We start from the raw sequence: 19,035 nt of genomic DNA, 5'->3' as shown, positions 1-19,035 counted from the left end.
ATTTGTGCCTAAGTAGCTGATGATGTCATTGCAATACTTTAGCAGTTTATAAAGGCTTCCTAATAAAGCATCTCATTTGATCCTGACAGCAACACTGCAGGTATATATTGCTAGATGAAGATATTGAGATTTGAAGAGGGTGAGCCACTTGCCCAAGATCTAAAGCTAGGAAGTGGAGGAGCTCAAGTCATCATATGCATATTTGTTCAGTCGGCCCGCTGGACACCTAGGTCCTAGGGTGCAGCTATAAAACATAGAGTTCCTTGAAGGAACTCCTGGTCTAAGTTGGGGAGAGGAAACAGTGAGGAAGTGATTGCATTCCTGGGGTCTGGCTATAGAGACCTGCACAGAATGTGGGAAATTCAGCGCTATGTACTTGCCTCAGCTGAAGGCAAGACCTGTGCAGAGTGTGGGAATCTGGCGCTATATACTTGCCTCAGCCGAAGGCAGGCAGAAAGGCCGCTTGAAGAGGTGACATGATCTGAGGCTTGAAAGATGAGTGGACCCAGCATTCTCAAGCTTGAGGTATATTAAAATCTGGAGGGATTATTAAATTGCTGGGCCCTACCCCAAGTCTCTAATTCAGCAAATCTAGGGTGGGGCTCAAGAATCTGTATTTCCTTCAAGTTCCTAGAGGTTGCTGATGCTGCTGGTCCAAGGACCACACTTTTCCAATCATTGAAGAGCTTGCCCAATAGATGCAAGTACAAGTGGAACCTGCAGCTGACTTGCAGCTAGGCTTGCCTGTCAGGGCCCAGGGAGCTTCTTAGGTAGCATGTAGGGCGGGATAAGGGAGGGGGTGCATGGGAGGCAGCAAGAGGGCCTTGTCAGTCGACGGATGCCAAAGCCAGGGCTCAGGCCAGGTTCTTCTCCACTCCTGTGCCAGAACCTAGACTGGCATCAGGCTAAAATGGAAAGTCCACTCAGGAAGTCTTTTCTTCCCACCTGTCCCCTTTCTGATCTCCATACGACCCTATGGTGCGTCTCTCAAGAACACTAATGGTGATAAGAGTTCTAGGGCCAGGTACTGGGCTTAGTACTGTCTGCAACCTAGCTCATTTGAAATTCACAGGAACCCTTTGGAGTAGACATATGTGATCATCATTTTAAAGATTTGGACACTGAGACACAGAAAGGTTTGGTAATCTGCCCAAGGACACACAGCTGTAAGAGGTGATACCAGAGCCCAAGGGGCCCAGTTCCCCAGCCCCAGTCGGGTCTGCAGTCATTGCTTTCTGGAGCCAGGTGAGGGCAGCCAGAAGCAGCTGGTCCCAACAGAGGCACAGGGACTTCTAGACAGCTGAGGCAGAGCAGCTGCCAGCTGGACTGAACAGAACAGTTTGTCTCTGGCCAAGGATTCCCCATGATTAGCAGCCTGGGGGTGCAGAGTCAGGCCAAGCTGCCTTCAAGTCTCAGCTGCCTCTTAGTTGTGTCTCTTAGTTCATTAACCACTTATTCACTTTCATGGCCTCTCTACGAGACAGGATAATAATTCTAACCCCACAGGATTGCCATGAGGGGAAAATGAAATAATATGGGACTGCCACCCACTGTGTGCCCTGTGAATGTGACTCTTTCCTTCCCAGCCACTCTGAGTGGTTGCTGCCGTGTATCTCACATGGTCCCAGCCATTCCTGAGAATCTGAGTGACACAAAGAGATAGAGGTTGAAGAGCAGCCTCCGATAGCTTAGACTCAGGATGTTATTCCCAGCAACCGGGGGTGTCGGCCAAAGGTCTCTGACTCTACAGCTGGTCCCTGCTCCCCGGCTGTGAGCCGATGGGTACAGTCTGGAGCTGGACAGCGCCTGCCTTCTGAGGACAACGGAAACAGGAAGTTGGGGGAGATGACCCCTCTGATGGGAGGTTGAGTTGCAAGGATCACTTGAACCCAGAAGTTTGAGGCGGCAGTGAGCCATGATCATACCACTGCACTCCAGCCTGGGTGACAGAGCAAGACTCTGTCTCTGAAAGAAAAAAAAAAAAGAAAAGAAATACTCGATAGGGCGGTAGTATATGGTTCTCTCCACGTTTCTTCAATGGATGGGCCCATGACAGGGAAGGGTATAAACCCGTCGTGGCCAAAGGCAGAGTTCAGTGGGAGACCACGAATCTGAATACTCTCTGGGTCTCTCATTCTTCATCCATAATCCAGGCAGATTTCCCTCAGAGTGAGGACCAACCCCCAGAGCTCTAATATAATGGTCTCTGTATTTCATTTCCAGGAGAGCAGCACCTTCAGCTGAATTTTCTGTGGACAGAACTCGCCATTTAATGTCCTTCCTGACTATGATGGGCCCCAGTCCCGACTGGAACGTAGGCTTATCTGCAGAAGATCTGTGCACCAAGGAATGTGGCTGGGTCCAGAAGGTGGTACAAGACCTGATTCCCTGGGATGCTGGCACTGACAGCGGGGTGACCTATGAGGTGTGTGTGTGCCTGGAGTGGTGCCTGGAGTGGCAAACTTCCCTAGCACCTTTTCCTTGCCCAGCCCCATCCTGAGGGACACAGAGGAGATCTGACCCAGGCTCTGTCCTAGGTGAACTTTCAGTCTGGCTGGGGAGGACGGCATGGTCTCATCATCACATGTGGTGTGATATGGGCTCTGGGAAGTGTCTGTGCAGTGGCCAGGAGAGCATGGAGAGGGAAGTGCTAAAGAGCAGTTCCCAAGTGAGCAGGGGACAGCATTCCAAAACCACGATGGCAAGAGCGAAGGTTTCTGGACAGCTGGGCTAAAGAGTTTGCATTCTGTCCTGAATGTCGTATTTCTCTGATATGATCAATTGCATTGAAATCTGGAGCCATCAGAAAACCAATGGGAGAACAATCTAGAAGAACAGACATCTGCAAACTATGCTTTGGAAGACAAATCTGCCCTACCATGTGATTTGTCAATAAAGGTTTCAAAGCCAGCTATACTCCTCCAAGTACATATTATCTGCGGCTGTTTTCCCACTACCACGGCTGAGTTGAGTATTAGCGACAGACACAGTATGGTTCACAAAGTCTAAAATATGTAGCATCTGACCCTCTACAGAGAAAAAGTTTTCCAATGCCTGGTCTATTAGAAAGACTTTGGGATTCAGGCCAACCTGGCTCAGCCATTTCCTAGCTTGGATGGCCTCTCTGAAACTTGGCTTCTTCATCTGAGCACAATCCTACCATGTATATGGAAGAATTTTAAAATATAGTTCTAGAATTTTCCCAGCACAGTATATGGCATGAACACAATTCCATAAATGTAAATAGTAGTTAAACTTGTCAAATTCCTATTAAGGACTTTGCTCTGATACATGTAACAAATGGCTTTTGTGGGTTTTCCCAATTTTATTTCTTACTCTCTACCTCTGTATGTTTTCTTGCAGTCACCAAACAAGCCCACCATTCCCCAGGAGAAAATCCGGCCCCTGACGAGCCTGGACCATCCTCAGAGTCCTTTCTACGACCCAGAGGGTGGGTCCATCACTCAAGTAGCCAGAGTTGTCATCGAGAGAATCGCACGGAAGGTACTGGGTTAGAGCCCACTCTGGCATCGACCCTTCCTGGCAGGAGTGCCAGGGAGATTGCACACCTTTCTGCTCTAGAATCATGGAGTCCCTGGCAGAAAGCACCTCAGGATGTGGAATTCCTGGGCCTCCCCGGGTTTCTAACATGCAAATTATTTCATAAGATGAAAATAAGCAGGCCAGGCACAGTGGCTCATGCCTGTAATCCCAGCCCTTTGGGAGGCCGAGGTGGGCAGATCACCTGAGGTCAGGAATTCAAGACCAGCCTGGCCAACATGGTGAAACCACATCTCTACTAAAAATACAAAAATCGACTGGGCCTGGTGGCAGGCGCCTGTAATTCCAGCTACTCGGGAGGCTGAGGCAGGAGAATCACTTGAACCCTGGAGGTGGAGGTTACAGTGAGCCGAGATTGTGCCATTGCACTCCAGCCTGGGTGACAAGAGCAAAACTCCACCTCAAAAAAAGAAAAAAAAAAAAGAAAATGAGCAAAATGAACTCAGCAGTGAGGCCCAGTGCTCAAATGAACAATTTGATCCAGGCAAATTGGTTTCATTGTGAGTTCCGTAATTGATTACTAATGTCTCCCATGGGCCAGGAACTGGGGAGTGCTGGTACCCAAGTTATGTATTTATCATCCCTGGTTAGCCATTTCTGCTTTCTTGGCATTTCTTTCTCAGGCAGATTGTAAATGTTGGCCCAGAACTTTGCCATGGCATACGATTTGTATACAGAATGGGCATTAGATTTTAGTCCTCTTTCATCTTCACACTATACATTCCCTGCTTTCGCTATGTGAGCCCTCCAAGTAAAATTCCTTTTGCAGGGGGAACAATGCAATATTGTACCTGACAATGTCGATGATATTGTAGCTGACCTGGCTCCAGAAGAGAAAGATGAAGGTACGTTGTTTTCTTTTATTGCAGGTGGCAACATAAATTGGCACAACCCTTTGAGAAAGCAATTTGCTAACCTGTTTTAAGAACCATAAACCATGTGCTTTGACTTGGTAATCCTATCTCTGAGGATTTCTCCTCAAGAAATAATCAAAAACAAGGCCAAGGTTAGGCATAAAGCATAAGGGAATTGGTGAAGATATGACATCAGAATATATACTCAACAACATCAGGCCTTTAAAACAATCATGTAAATCTCGTTTGAATGGGCTTCGCGGGATTCAGACTACTCTCTGCTTTGATTCTCAGGCCGGTCTATAAGGCAGGTGTGGATACATTCACTTTCCCAGCAAGCAAAGAAAGGCCCAGATCTTACAGTCAGGAGGGAGCACAGAGTAATGGTTCAAGCTCAAGTTTTCTTATGGGATCTGGAGCCAGACAACTTGGACTCTCAGTAGACATGTGATCTTGGGCAAGAAGCTAACCTTTCTGTCTCAGTTTCCTTGACAGTCAAATGGGGATGATAAAAGAACCTGCTTCATACAGTTGTGAGAATTAAATGGGATAAAACATGTAAGGCTCTTAGAATGGTGCTGGTACATGATAAGTACTCAATGAATAGCGGCTGCTTTTATTCTTACCATGACAACTGTGTATGGGATCATTGGGAAGATGAAGCCATGGCATGAAAACAAGCCTTGAGCTTTTCTAAATTGCCTACAATGAGCATGCATGTGTGTGGAAACAATGCCAAGATGAGGGACTGAAAATGAGAAGAAGTCCATGTGTTGAGAGGAAGGGATAATAAGAATCATTCTGCTCATTTAGATATTTATTAGCAAGATGTTAAACTGTCATCTTTAGAGGGAAGTGAATGGCTGCTTCCATCCCGGGAGCACGCAGGCTTACGGCGGCCAGTCTGGCAGCATGGCTTTTCTTGTTCCCAGATGAGCCAGTATGGGGAGAGGGCCAGTGGCAGCTCCCATAGGCTCCCAGGGAAAACATGTCAAACACTCTTTCCAGATGACACCCCTGAAACCTGCATCTACTCCAACTGGTCCCCATGGTCCGCCTGCAGCTCCTCCACCTGCGACAAAGGCAAGAGGATGCGACAGCGCATGCTGAAGGCACAGCTGGACCTCAGCGTCCCCTGCCCTGACACCCAGGACTTCCAGCCCTGCATGGGCCCTGGCTGCAGTGACGAAGGTGAGGAGACAACCCAGACCAGCCAGGGGCTTGCAGGAGTTCAGGAAGGGAGGGTCTGCCCAGCAGTCAGACAGTGTCGCTGGTGAGGGCACAAGGACCCTGACAGTAGATGTCAGTGGGGTCCACCTTGGGCAGACTCCTATCTGCAACAGTATCTTGAGGGCTCTGAACACAGAACCTCTCTTATGACATCAAAGGAATTCTTGAGATTGACTGACCACCCCCCCTTCTTTTACTGAAGAACTAACAAACATAGATACATCTTATGACAAGTTACAGATAACACATAGCCTGCTTCTGGGCCTTAACTCCAATCTCTTCTTAAGGAGTCTGTTAACAGATCAGCCCAGATTGAATCTAGATCCATTGCCCTAATTCTGTCATTTACGGCCCCTCATCTGTGTTCTACCTCAGCGTGAGTCAGAGCACTCTCACTTCTTTGTGTCAGGACGTTCGGGTTGATTGCAGAAATTCTCAGTCTATTTGCAACAGCGCAAAGGTCAGGCTTTAAGTATAATCTTGCAACATCATGCAGTCATGATGGCTCAAGCTGCAAGATTGCACTAAGCTGATTGCTGTGCAAAGGTCGGCTATCTGCTTCCCAAGCCATGACCCCTTTCTCTGCCTGATAGATCTACGCTACTCATGCCCTGATCTTACAGATGCAATAAGGCAATGGGAAGGTATGGTTAGGCTGGACTGGTGTATGGCAGGGAAAAAAACCACTTCCAAGCTGAGGATAGAGAAAGCAAGCGTATCCCATGCAGGTCATTAATTCCTTGGCTCTGCCTAGAGGGAGGCTCTTAAATACCTCTCCCAGCGCTGCACTTTCATGGTGGTTTATTGCTAGCTCATTTGGCCCACAATAAGCACTTTGGAGGGGAGTAAACCCTCCCATAGACAAGTCATTCCTACAAACAGGCGGGAGGAAAGCTGGGACTGGCCTGTCAACATTGAAGGCTCTCTTGGGGCTGGGACTGGGGAGCTGTCTAAGCTGAGGAGTTGAGGTCCTTAACCTCCCCCTCCACAGGGAAGGATTGTTCCTCATACAAATGGATTATGATTTATCTTAAATTATATGTGGATCAAATTATATCTTATCTTAGATATATGTATGTCTACATTTTTTAAACACCCTCCTTTCCATACAAGCATCTTTCAAAAGTATTTTCATGAGATAAGGAGTAATTCTGAGTGTCCCATGCACCTGGAAAAGAGGCATTTCCTCTTAGAGAATTTTGCCGGTTTAAGGATTTAGACCTCTTAGGCGTGCTGACATCCTCAACTGCCTAACTCTTGATTCTCACTGGCTGGAAGTTCCCGCCGCACGGCCTGGCGGGCACCCCCGCCACTGCTGCAGCGTGCACTCGGTATGTTGCAGACGGCTCCACCTGCACCATGTCCGAGTGGATCACCTGGTCGCCCTGCAGCATCTCCTGCGGGACGGGCATGAGGTCCCGGGAGAGGTACGTGAAGCAGTTCCCAGAGGACGGTTCCGTGTGCACGCTGCCCACTGAGGAAACGGAGAAGTGCACAGTCAACGAGGAGTGCTGTGAGTGGGGGCCCCGGGCGGGCAGGCGGGCAAGCAGGTCAGGGAGGCAGCAGGTGCGACTCCAATGCTGCTGGCCTCCCCAGCTCCCAGCAGCTGCCTGATGACCGAGTGGGGCGAGTGGGACGAGTGCAGCGCCACCTGCGGCATGGGCATGAAGAAACGGCACCGCATGATCAAGATGAGCCCCGCAGATGGCTCCATGTGCAAGGCCGAGACGTCCCAGGCAGAGAAGTGCATGATGCCCGAGTGCCGTGAGTGGGAGCGGGGGTGGGCTTGAAGGAGGCCACCGGGGACAGGCGTGGAGGGCCATAGCATCCACTATTACCACCATGAAGGTCGGAGGCTGAGCAGGAGGAAAGCTTGGCCCACGGTCCTTGCCGGGCACTGCTGGGAGCCATATGAGAGCCATAGATGTGTGGACATCAACCAGACCCAGAGAGAGTAACCTCCATTGGGGGACATTCTAAGCAATGCTGGGGTGGCAAACTGGTGGCCTCTGGATAGAATTCACCTGCAGCTGTGTTTTATAGGAGTGTCTTTCTTGCCGTGGTGGGGAGGAGGGGCAACACATTTAGGCGGGACATACACTACCCAGGTCCAGCCCACTCCTGTTGTACATTGGACTTGGTTGATCCCATAAAGCATGACTTCCCCTACTCTGTGCACAAATGCATATGGGGCCTACCCACACATCAGTACACAGATTTATACAGGCACACAAGTACATACACATTCCAGGGAATTCAGGACCACAATGTCCAAAAATGCAGCCCTGAGCCTCTTCTTTAGTGCCTGATTCTTAGTGAGTGTGGGATGCTTCTGTCTCTAGGAAGGCCCTACTAAATCCTCAGTGGCATTTCCAGTGGGGACTTACGTAGTCATATTGCAACCCTCATGTCATAGCCGCCAGGGCGGGGCGGAGGAGGGGATAGATGAAAGAGAGTGACAAGAAGAGCAGTAGGCTGCTGAGCCACCTCTTGCTCCATAGAATTCACTCTTATTTGAACCCATGGGCCAATTCCACTTTATTCCAGGGGGCAAAGCAGGGGACTGGGTGTGGGACATTGTGGGGCCAGGGAGCTCAAAGAAAACAAAAGGAACCTGTTCTCAGTGGCAAACCCGGTTCTTGATCTAGATACCATCCCATGCTTGCTGTCCCCATGGTCCGAGTGGAGTGACTGCAGCGTGACCTGCGGGAAGGGCATGCGAACCCGACAGCGGATGCTCAAGTCTCTGGCGGAACTTGGAGACTGCAATGAGGATCTGGAGCAGGTGGAGAAGTGCATGCTCCCTGAATGCCGTAAGTCCTGGAGCTCCCCAAAGCCTATCACTTCTATGTTCCTGAGTCCAGGGAGCCCTGAACCAGTCAGTGCTAATACTGCTAGATCCTAGAATAAAACGGTTTGCTGGGGAGAAGTTTGGGGTTTGGCTTTCAGTGTTTGCAGTTACTTAAACGCTGCAGTCAATTTAATTAGTAAAGTCAGAATCCCACTACCGTCTATATAACACCCAAAGTTCAAGTTGCTGTGAAGTGTAAATGAGAGACACATATGAAAAACAGCACAAGGCTCAATAATAAACCTTAGTTCTTTCCCTCCTTTCACCCAGCAATTATGGGCTTGCGTGACCCATGGATTTTCCAAGCTTTTTAATTCTATTCTTCTCCCTGTGACCATTTTATTTCCCCATGACTAGAAGCTGGACATTAAATCAATGACTCCTGCAGACTGGTAAGAAAACCAGCAAGATAACAAGCCAAGTTCTCAAAAGCTCACCCCACCCCACTCCACTCCCAGTCCTGTTTTCCAAAATATCTGCCATCAGCTGTTTGTATTATGTGGGACTAACCTCCAAGCCAAGCAAGCCAGTTTCCTTGGCTGGTCGTCCAAGAGCTGCTCTTTTGGGTGGTGAAAGGGCAGGCACACTGGCTGTGGCTCTGGTCCCCTCCAGCATGCACTTATAGTCCTTCATCCTCCCTCCCCTAGCTAGTAACCTTCAGCCGATGACTCAGCACCTCTGTTCCTCAGTTTCCCCATCTGTAAAGTAGCAGGAAATACTTCCTAGGTTGCTCTGAGGATGAAACCAAGTAATTGGTCCAAAGTGTGAGCACTGGACATGGCAAGAATAGGCCTTAATCCCCACCCCATGCTCCAGGTCCTGGGCTGTTTTAGGAGACTCAGCCACAGGTACAGGTAACTTGGACTGTCCACTAGAGAAAGCCTGGGATTTTCAGTAACTAAGACTGGCCCATGGTTCAGGCCAGCTCACCAGAGTTAGGGCCCCATAGCCTTCTGACTGAGAGTACCTGACTTGAAAGTTTTATATCCAAAAGGTCCACTGAAGGAAGGGAGAAGAAAACGAAAATTTATGGAGCACTTGCAGGGCTGGGAGCATCTCATTTAATCCTTACAACCTAATGAGAAAAATACCATGATCCCCATTTTGCAGATAAGAAAGCTGCCTGAGCTTCCACAGGGCGGATAAAAGAACTGAAACTGTTGAACAAAATGAGGACATCTAGGTCCACCCTGACTTTGGCCTTGCAAGGCCAACAGAGAGCTTGGAATAATTTACCTCCCTGGGACACATCCTGACAGTCAAACTGATGTGTTATTTTCCCTTCACATTTATGAGATGCTGGCTTAATAAGAATTTACTGGATCTCGTACTGTGATAAACCGTGAAGCACCCCTTGCTCCTGACCCTCTTCTCTACTGAATGTCCCATTTCTGGCTCCTGTGTTTTTTGCATAGATCACCATAGATAGAACACAGGATGATGCTGGGAATGAAAAGCTGCCAGGCTGTGTGAGAACCAAAATGTCCCTGGTATTGGTCCACAAGGGTCAGCCACCTTTAGCTTGTTGACTTGTTCTCTCCAAAGAGCAGCAGGGGGCTTGTTGGCCTTGCTCTGAAAAATATCACCAGTGAGTTTGGGACTGTGGGAGGCTATTCTGTACTTGAGGCTGATCTAACAATATTCTAGGAGTTCACAAAGCAGGACAAGAGGCTCTGAACACATCTTGAAAGTCCTCCAAAGCCTTCTTGAGTCATAGAGGGAGCACAGAATGGTTGATGACCTGGCACCAATGCTGCCTCTGCTGCTTACCAACCACAGGGGCTGGATGAAGTCAGCCTGCCTCTTTGGAGCTTCAGTTTCTTCTGTAAAATGGCATGACACAGCACCTGCTTTGCATTCCTCATAGGCTTGTTGAGATGTTCAAAGGAGTGTGTGACCGTATCTTGTTTCAGACATGTGATACACTCATGCCCATCTGTGTCTTGCCAGCCATTGACTGTGAGCTCACCGAGTGGTCCCAGTGGTCGGAATGTAACAAGTCATGTGGGAAAGGCCACGTGATTCGAACCCGGATGATCCAAATGGAGCCTCAGTTTGGAGGTGCACCCTGCCCAGAGACTGTGCAGCGAAAAAAGTGCCGCATCCGGAAATGCCTTCGAAATCCATCTATCCAGAAGCTACGCTGGAGGGAGGCCCGAGAGAGCCGGCGGAGTGAGCAGCTGAAGGAAGAGTCTGAAGGGGAGCAGTTCCCAGGTATGGCTCCCAAGTGTGGTCCTGGGCTAGTCTCCAGGACAGGCAGGGCTCTGCACTGGGCTAAGTCTTGGGCCTGTTTAAAAAGAGTCAGGGAGAGTCTGCATTTTCTGGAGTCTTCAGACCACATTTTGATTCTTCAGATCTAAGTTTGTTCCCAAATATTGAGCAAACATAATTTATAAAGGAGATTGGTGGTGGGAGGGTCCTTTATCAAAGAACATTTAGACAACCTAATTACCTGACAAAAGTAAATTTTCAAGCAAAGAATCTTTAGGAATTACACAGTTCCTTCTTTTTTACACACATATAAAGCCAATGTGTCCAACTTTGCTCAAAGTCAGTTATGACTTAGCAACCCCATTCACTCCTTGCAACGGGGGAAAATGATACAGATGTGTCAAAGGAATCTTGTTCGCCATTTAGGGAATGTTCCTGAGAATCTCCCAGAACACATCTTCCATTTTAAGGGTTTGGCTCAGACAAGGCAGCTATGGCCTGAGACTTTGATTTTCTTTGCAAGGCTAACCAGAAATTTAGCAGCAGTGTCATGTCAGCCTTGAGTTTTATTTCCCCAAATAATATTGATCCAAGCTGCCAAATAACTAATAGAACAATGCACCAAGTGCTCAGGGAGCTGGGGAATGAGCATCTTACATTGACTGGAGTTCAGGGAGATGTTAAAGCAGGGAAAACTAGAGTGGGTCTTGAAAAACCTGGAAGAGTTTGCCACTTAGAAAGTACATTCCAGGCTGGACGCGGTGGCTCATGCCTGTAATCCCAGCACTTTGGGAGGCCAAGGTGGGCTGATCACCTGAGGTCAGAAGTTTGAGACCAGCCTGGCCAACATGGTGAAACTCCGTCTCTACTAAAAATGCAAAAATTAGCCAGGCATGGTGGCACACACCTGTAATCCCAGCTGCTTGGGAGGCTGAAGCAGGAGAATCGCTTGAACCGGGGAGGCAGAGGTTGCAGTGAGCCAAGAGCACACCATTGCACTCCAGCCTAGGCAACAACAGTGAAACCCCGTCTCAAAAAAAAAAAAAAGTACATTCCAGGCCACAAGAATAGTCATTACAAAGGCACAGAGATGCCAAAGACCATGATAGGTCCAAGTGATAAATGGGATGCAGATGAAGCACAAACGACAAGGCAGGCAGGAAACCAGGTTGGGAAGGTGGGGACCAGACCACAAAAGGCCAGTGGCCCACCAAGAATTTGGGACTTGACTCTGTAGGTGGTTTTAATCGAAAGGGTGGCTGTATCAGACCTGTTTTGAGTGATCTGGAGGTGGCAAAAACAGACACAGAGGCCAGATAGGTTTTATTTGTAACCCAAGAAAAAGATTGTACGTCCCCAAACTCCAGCTTAACTTCAGAGATTTCCAGGACTTTAAAAGAAAAAGAAAATGCCTACCAGGGGCTTCAGGGCTGAAGAAGATGCCCATGTAAAAAAGTGAAGGTTAACGTGTACATCAAGTTTTCTGATTTTTAAAATCCCATTCTTTTTTTTAAAGATGTTCCACCTCCACCTAGGGTGATGAGAAATGGAAAAAGTGTGAGGAGCTACTTGATCGTTCGGGATCCTTATGATTAGGGAGCTGTTTGCATATCAAAGTGTTTCTGTTCTACATGGTAGTTAGCCAATCAACAAACGTTCATTAAAGTCAACTATGTGCCAGGTACATAGTTGTACCATACATTCCTCCATGACTCTTAGCTATAGTGTGGTTAGCAAATATCTCATGTGTAACCATAAATGTGATGGGTTCTATAAGAGAGGAATCTAGAGTGCTATGGAAGCAGTAATCAAAAAATCTAATTAATCTTTTGGGGGTCAAGGAAGTTTTCTTGGAGAGCAGCATGTTTATGCTGAGTAGGAAGAACAAAAATTGTACTTCTCTATACAAGCATTTGGGGAGTAAGGCATAAGAGAAAGCAGTTTAGTGTTCCTTGCATGGCTGCTGCATAAGTCACCCCAAAACAATCTTTTTAAACAACCACTTAGCATGATCCTGTGGATCAGTGATGTGAACTGGGTCCACTGGATGGTTCTTCTTGGGTCTAGTTTGGACTCATTCATGTGGTTATTACTAGCTGGTAGCACAAACGGGCCAGACCAGCCTCACCTGCATATCTGGGGACTCATGAGATGGCTGAGGCCTGTCTGCACATGGTCTCTCCAGTGGTCTAGCCAGGCTTGCTTACATGGTAGAAGGGTCCTAGCAGCTTTTAGGCCTGTTTTTGCTCATGTCCTATTGGCCATAGCAAATCATGTTGTCAAGCCCAGATTCAAGAGGTGGAGAAACAGAGTCTGCCTTTTGATGAGAAGATTCGTGAAGCATTTGTGGCCATTTTTTGCAATCAATCAGTCACATATGACCTAACTGTCCCTAATAAGGGCTCTAACCAAATCATTACATACTTAAACAGAGGAGGAGACCAGACAACCACATTTCACAGTTCTACTAGAGTTCAGCATTCCTGTTCCGTCCCCAATTTCTGTAGGCCTAACAAGGAATTCTCACGCTTTCAGGTTGTAGGATGCGCCCATGGACAGCCTGGTCAGAATGCACCAAACTGTGTGGAGGTGGAATTCAGGAGCGTTACATGACTGTAAAGAAGAGATTCAAAAGCTCCCAGTTTACCAGCTGCAAAGACAAGAAGGAGATCAGAGCATGCAACGTTCATCCCTGTTAGCAAGGGTACGAGTTCCCCAGGGCAGCACTCTAGATTCCAGAATCACCAATGGCTGGATTATTTGCTTAAGACAATTTAAATTGTGTACACTAGTTTTCATTTTTGCAGTGTGGTTCGCCCAGTAGTCTTGTGGATGCCAGGGACATCCTTTCTGAATACTTCTTGATGGGTACAGGCTGAGTAGGGCACCCTCACCTCCAGCCAGCCCTCTTCCTGCACGGGAGTAGTGTCAGCCACCTTGTACTAAACTGAAACATGTCCCCCTGGAGCTTCCACCTGGCCAGGCAGGACGGAGACCTTGACTCCTCCACATGGAGAGGCAACCATGTCTGGAAGTGACTCTATGCCTGAGTCCCAGGGTGCAGCAGGTGGTAGGAAACACTCTCAATCAGATGAAGAGAGCAGATTCCCCTCATTCTCATCTTTGGCCTGTTCACTGAAACCATTGTTTGCCCATCTCTTCTTAGTGGAACTTGAGGTCTCTGTTCAAGTCTCCTCAAGTCATCAATAGTTCCTGGGGAAAACAGAGCCTGTAGACTTCAAGAGGAGAATTGATGTTGGGTGGCTTTTATTCTTCCACTGAGAAATTTGGAATGCATTTATCTTACCCCTGATACTGGCTCCTGATGCCCCCCACAAAAAAAATAAATAAATTATGGCTGCTTTATTTAAATGTAAGGTAACTAGTTTTTACACCTAAGATAAAGAATAAGTTTAGAGTGTATTTTTCCCTTGCTTTTGGGGTTTGGGGGTGGTATGCACAATTTTTCTAGGAAGCCAACCTTCTGAACTTTTAGGTACTAAATCCTTCCTGGAACCAAGACCAAGGAAGCAAAATTGGTCTCTTTGGCGGTCCCATGTCTGAATTTTAAAATCTTCCTATACACATCTAGACTTTCAAGTTTGCAAATCAGTTTTTAGCAAGAAAACATTTTTGTTATACAAACATTTTGCCAAGTCTGCCCAAAGCCCCCCACAAAGCATTCCTTCAACAAAATACAATCTCTCTCTGTACTTTAAAGTTATTTTAGTCAGAAATTTTGTATGTAGACAGAAAAGGTTATCAAGACAGAAAATAAATCTAAGGGAAAGGAATATTATAAGATTAAGCTGAGCAAGCAATTGTGGTGGAAAGCCAAATCTGTCAGTGCTCCACACCAGGGCAGTGGTCCTCCCAGACATGCATAGGAATGGCCACAGGTTTACACTGCCTTCCCAGCAATTAAAGCACACCAGATTCAGGGAGACTGACCACCGAGGGATAGTGTAAAAGGACATTTTCTCAGTTGAGTCCATCAGCAGTTTTTCCTCCTGCATTTATTGTTGAAAACTATTGTTTCATTTCTTTTATAGGCCTCATTATTGCTTAATCCAAATGTGTGAGATTGGTGAGACACATACAATGCTCTGAATACACTAAGAATTTGTATTAAACACATCAGGATATTTCCAAATACAACATATGTTCTTTAACACGAGAGACTGTTCCATAAAAACTCACTGCGTCTTTCATGTCTTTAAGCTAAGTAAGTGTTCAGAAGGTTCTTTATATTGTCCTCCTCCATTTCCAATAAAAGATAGATAGGGCTTTTACTCCCTTGTTCTTGGCGGGACCATTATTACATCTCAGAACTACTTGTCTCCAACATGTTTTAAATCCTTAAATGAATTGCCTTCTCCCCAAAAAAGCACAAACGAAACACAAGATTTGATTTTCTACTTGGGGGGAAAAAGTCCTCATATAGAAGTGCCCACTTTTGCAATGTTTTTCTAAGCTATCTAAATAACTCTCAACCCATGATACGGTTCCAATGGTGATTCCTAATCCAAGGACAAGCCACCCAGTGTCTCATGTTCTTATTTGATCCCAGTTGGGTACGTGTAAAATCCTGATTTGGGAGACTTAAAACCAGGTTAATGGCTAAGAATGGGTAACATGACTCTTGTTGCATTGTTATTTTTTGTTTGCAATGAGGAATTTATAAGAAGCATCAAGTCTCTTTCTTACCAAAGTCTTGTTAGGTGGTTTATAGTTCTTCTGGCTAACAAATCATTTTGGAAATAAAGACTTTTTACTACAAAAATGAAATCTGTTTGGACTTCCACTTGAGATAGTAAAGAGAGTATTAGGCACCCAGTAAAAACTGCCATATAAAGAAGTTGTAATTGATTGTTGTGTATATATTTTTTTCAATGCCAAACCAGCTGTGATCCAATTTACATCCACATTTTAGGTTCAACAGCAAGAAGTTGAGAGACAGATTTCCCAACCAGACATTGGGTCACTCACTGGTCACCTTGCCGGTCCATTTTATTTGAAGGGAATCTGTTGTAGCAAATGGGAATAAACCTGGGCTTCTATAGACCCAGAACTGAAAAAATAAACATTTGTGCTGTTTTTTTAATTTGAACTTTGCATATTGAACATATTTTAGGGATACTCAAAGTCTATGCACTCCCTCCAGGAAGTAAGGGTACATTACACATTCTCATATGACTATAGCTCTCCAGAACTAGGTCAAGTGCATGGCTAAAATGTACTATGGCTTGAGTTTGTTCCCACCAAAACTCATGTTTGAAATTTGATGCCCAAGGTGGCTGTGTTGGGAGGTGGGCCTAGTGGGAAGGGTTTGGGTCATGCAGGCATCTCCCTCATGAATGGCTTGGTACCACTGTAGTGAAGGAGTTCTAACTCTCTCTAGACTGAATTAGTTTTCACAGAATTGTTCCCATGGGATTGGGTTGTTATGAAGCTAGGATGTCCCCTTGGTTTTGCCTCTTCAAACACATCCAAGTCCCTATTGACCTTCCCCGCTATGTTATGACACACCATGAAAAGCCCTCAACAGAAACGGAACAGACGCTGGCAACATGTTTCTTGTACTTCCTAGCCTGAAGGACCATAAGCTAAATAAAATAAACCTCTTTTCTTTATAAATTACCCAGCCTAAGGTACTGTTATAGCAACATTAAAAGGACTAAGATGAATATCAATACACAAAAACTCTCAAATTATTTCTGTGACTTCTGTTTAACCCACATTTCAGACAACGGTTAAAAAATAAAAATTTTTTGTGAGATGGAGTTTTGCTCTTGTTGCCCAGGCTGGAGTACAATGGCGCAATCTCGGTTCACTGCAACCTCTGCCTCCCCGGTTCAAGCAACTCTCCAGCCTCAGCCTCCTGAGTAGCTGGGACTAAAGGCATGTGCCACCACGCCTGGCTAATTTTTTGTATTTTTAGTAGAGACAGGGTTCTCCAATGTTGGTCAGTCTGGTCTCAAACTCCCAACCTCAGGTGATTGATTCATCTGCCTTGGCCTCCCAAAGTGCTGGGATTACAGGCTTGAGCTACCATGCCCAGCCAAAAAAATAATTTTTTTAAATAAAAGAAAAATTATTTTTTTTAAATAAAAGGCAACTTGGCAAAACCCTGTCTATATAAAAAATACAAAAATTGTCTGGGTGCAGTGGCTCACGCCTGTAATCCCAGCAGGCTTTGGGAGGCAGAGGCAGTAGATCACCTGAGGTCAGGAGTTTGAGACTAGCCTGGCCAACATGGTGAAACCCCGTCTCTACAAAAAATACAAAAATTAGCTGAGCATGGTGGTGTGTGCCTGTAGTACCAGCTACTCGGGAGGCTGTGGCAAGTGAATCACTTGAACCAGGGAGGCGGAGGTTGCAGTGAGCCGAGGTCGCGCCACCACACTCAAGCCTGGGCAACAGGGCAAGACCCGGTCTCAAAAAAATATAAATAAATAAATAAATAAATAAATAGGCGTGGTGGTGTGTGCCTACTGTCCCAGCTACACTGGAAGCTGAGGTGAATCACCTGAACCCAGGAGGTATTCTGCTGTGGGCCATGTTCATAACACTGCACTCCAGCCTGAATGACATAGCAAGACTCTGTCTCAAAAAAAAATCAGAAAGCTCAAAGACCTGTAGAAAGGTCTCTCATCAGTTTATAATGGAATCTGACCATTAAAAGAGCTCAGCTTCGGAAGTTCAGCTACAAAGGAGCTAAATATTTATTCCCTAATGATACAGACTCTGTTGTAAAAAAAAAAAAAAAAAAAACCTAAACATTAATGTTTAATCCCTAATTACAGCATAGACTCAAGGAAGACACAGTCATTTCCTCTATTTTGTTATGTGGTGCCATCAGTTTTAATAAGAGAACGATTCATTTTGTTCTTCATATTGCCCAACATAGGGAGAATAAAAATAAATCCCTTTTGAAAATGAGATGCAGTAACAAATTATAAATAGCAGCTGAATGCTAATTAGCATGAAGCTAATTCTTCAATTTACATGCTTTGAAATCTGAAAGCAGAAGATCCACACTAAAATGTCAAATTTAAATAATGACATCCTGCTTTAGAAACCCTGTTGGTTCAGAAGGCCTAACACGCTCTGTAGGGTGGAGAGCAGAGCTTGTGTCATGGTTCAGCACCAGGGACCTAGGTTCAAACCACTGCTGCACCTGAGTACCTATGAGGGTTGGGACCAGTTGTTTTACCTTTTCTGGCCTTAGGCTTCGACACAAGCTCTCTCATACTAAGCAGACGCCTCTACTCCACCTCCACAATTTAGACAATTCTTACACGTGGGTCTTGATGGTATCCTGTTGTAGGACTCATTGAAAGCCAACTGCATTCCACCCAACCCTCACTTTATAAATGAGTAAATGCATGCACTGTGTGAAGCTGGTTTGGGTTGCACTTCTGTCACTTATAACTGAAAATGTCATGACAAATAAAATATGCATGCATAATTTTACAGTTATCAGAGCAAAATGAAATTTGTCTTCACTTAACATTCATAATATTCATAACGTCTTAACACTAGATAGCATTCATTAACATTTTCTCATACTGTTCTAAATACTCGTCTTTATAACTGATTGGTAATAATTCTCATATTTTAAGCAGTTGCATGTTTAAGCAATTTTTCTTTACCTCAAATAATTTGTAAGTATTCACAGAAAAGGGTGAAAACATCTTATTCAAGTCTATTGACTCCTTCACAACACCTGGAATTGGTATAAGCATCGTCCCTTTTTCTAGTGTTGGAATGCAACTGTTACTCAGTGGTCCTAATCTGGAATCACTAGCCTACAGAAGAAGTCAAAAGAGCCACCTGTGAAAAACACTTGACTCTCCTGCTCCCTTCCCCACTCACTACACCAGTGCTGCCCAAATCAAGACCTGCAGCCTGATAACATCCACAAATTATAAAGAAACTGGAAGCAAGTGTTCAGAAGCTTTTGACACTGCCATGATATATAGGAGAATGATTATTTTCCAAATAATTCATTTTTTACAACATTTAGCGAAGTATCAGTCCACAACACTGGAGACTAACAACCTTTTAACCTGGCCCTACAATGCAGATAGTCTTGAGAAGCTGCACTGCGCCATTCTCCCCCATCAGAAAGGCATGTGCTAACCTGCGAACTAGGTTTCCAAATCTCTCAAACGCTAAAGGTGTTAATATCTAGTTCCAGATCTGTATACCTCCGTATCTGTGACTAAGTAACTTGCAGTGGTTTATTCTTATTCCTCTAACCCCCTACCCCATAAAACAAGATAACTTCCCCATCTTGCCCTGCTTTTGCCACAGAATTTCTCA

The 19,035-nt window shown here is 45.8% G+C and overlaps 1 protein-coding gene and 1 long non-coding RNA gene across 2 annotated transcripts in view; one reads left to right on the top strand and one right to left on the bottom strand.

The window, feature by feature from the left end:
- SPON1 (spondin 1) overlaps positions 1–15,791 on the top strand; it is a 316,933-nt gene extending 301,142 nt beyond the window's left edge. Inside the window, exons 8-16 of the mRNA XM_033204547.1 lie at positions 2,224–2,425; positions 3,364–3,504; positions 4,331–4,406; positions 5,424–5,606; positions 6,988–7,158; positions 7,242–7,409; positions 8,294–8,458; positions 10,447–10,710; positions 13,243–15,791. Coding sequence (XP_033060438.1) covers positions 2,224–2,425; positions 3,364–3,504; positions 4,331–4,406; positions 5,424–5,606; positions 6,988–7,158; positions 7,242–7,409; positions 8,294–8,458; positions 10,447–10,710; positions 13,243–13,406 — 1,534 coding nt within the window. The 3' untranslated portion in view covers positions 13,407–15,791. The remainder of the gene's footprint in view (positions 1–2,223; positions 2,426–3,363; positions 3,505–4,330; positions 4,407–5,423; positions 5,607–6,987; positions 7,159–7,241; positions 7,410–8,293; positions 8,459–10,446; positions 10,711–13,242) is intronic.
- Positions 5,225–13,253, bottom strand: LOC117080056. The gene is made up of 2 exons (XR_004435706.1): positions 12,836–13,253; positions 5,225–10,783 (listed from the first exon to the last, which is right to left on the bottom strand). It is a non-coding gene; the product is annotated as an uncharacterized LOC117080056 (long non-coding RNA).
- Positions 15,792–19,035: the final 3,244 nt, after the last annotated feature.

The sequence above is a fragment of the Trachypithecus francoisi genome, unplaced genomic scaffold (genome assembly GCF_009764315.1).
Source record: "Trachypithecus francoisi isolate TF-2019V2 unplaced genomic scaffold, Tfra_2.0 Lachesis_group8, whole genome shotgun sequence".
Classification (NCBI taxonomy): Eukaryota; Metazoa; Chordata; class Mammalia; order Primates; family Cercopithecidae; genus Trachypithecus; species Trachypithecus francoisi.
Note: the sequence above shows the minus strand (reverse complement) of the source record. Positions and strands in the feature narration are given on the sequence as shown.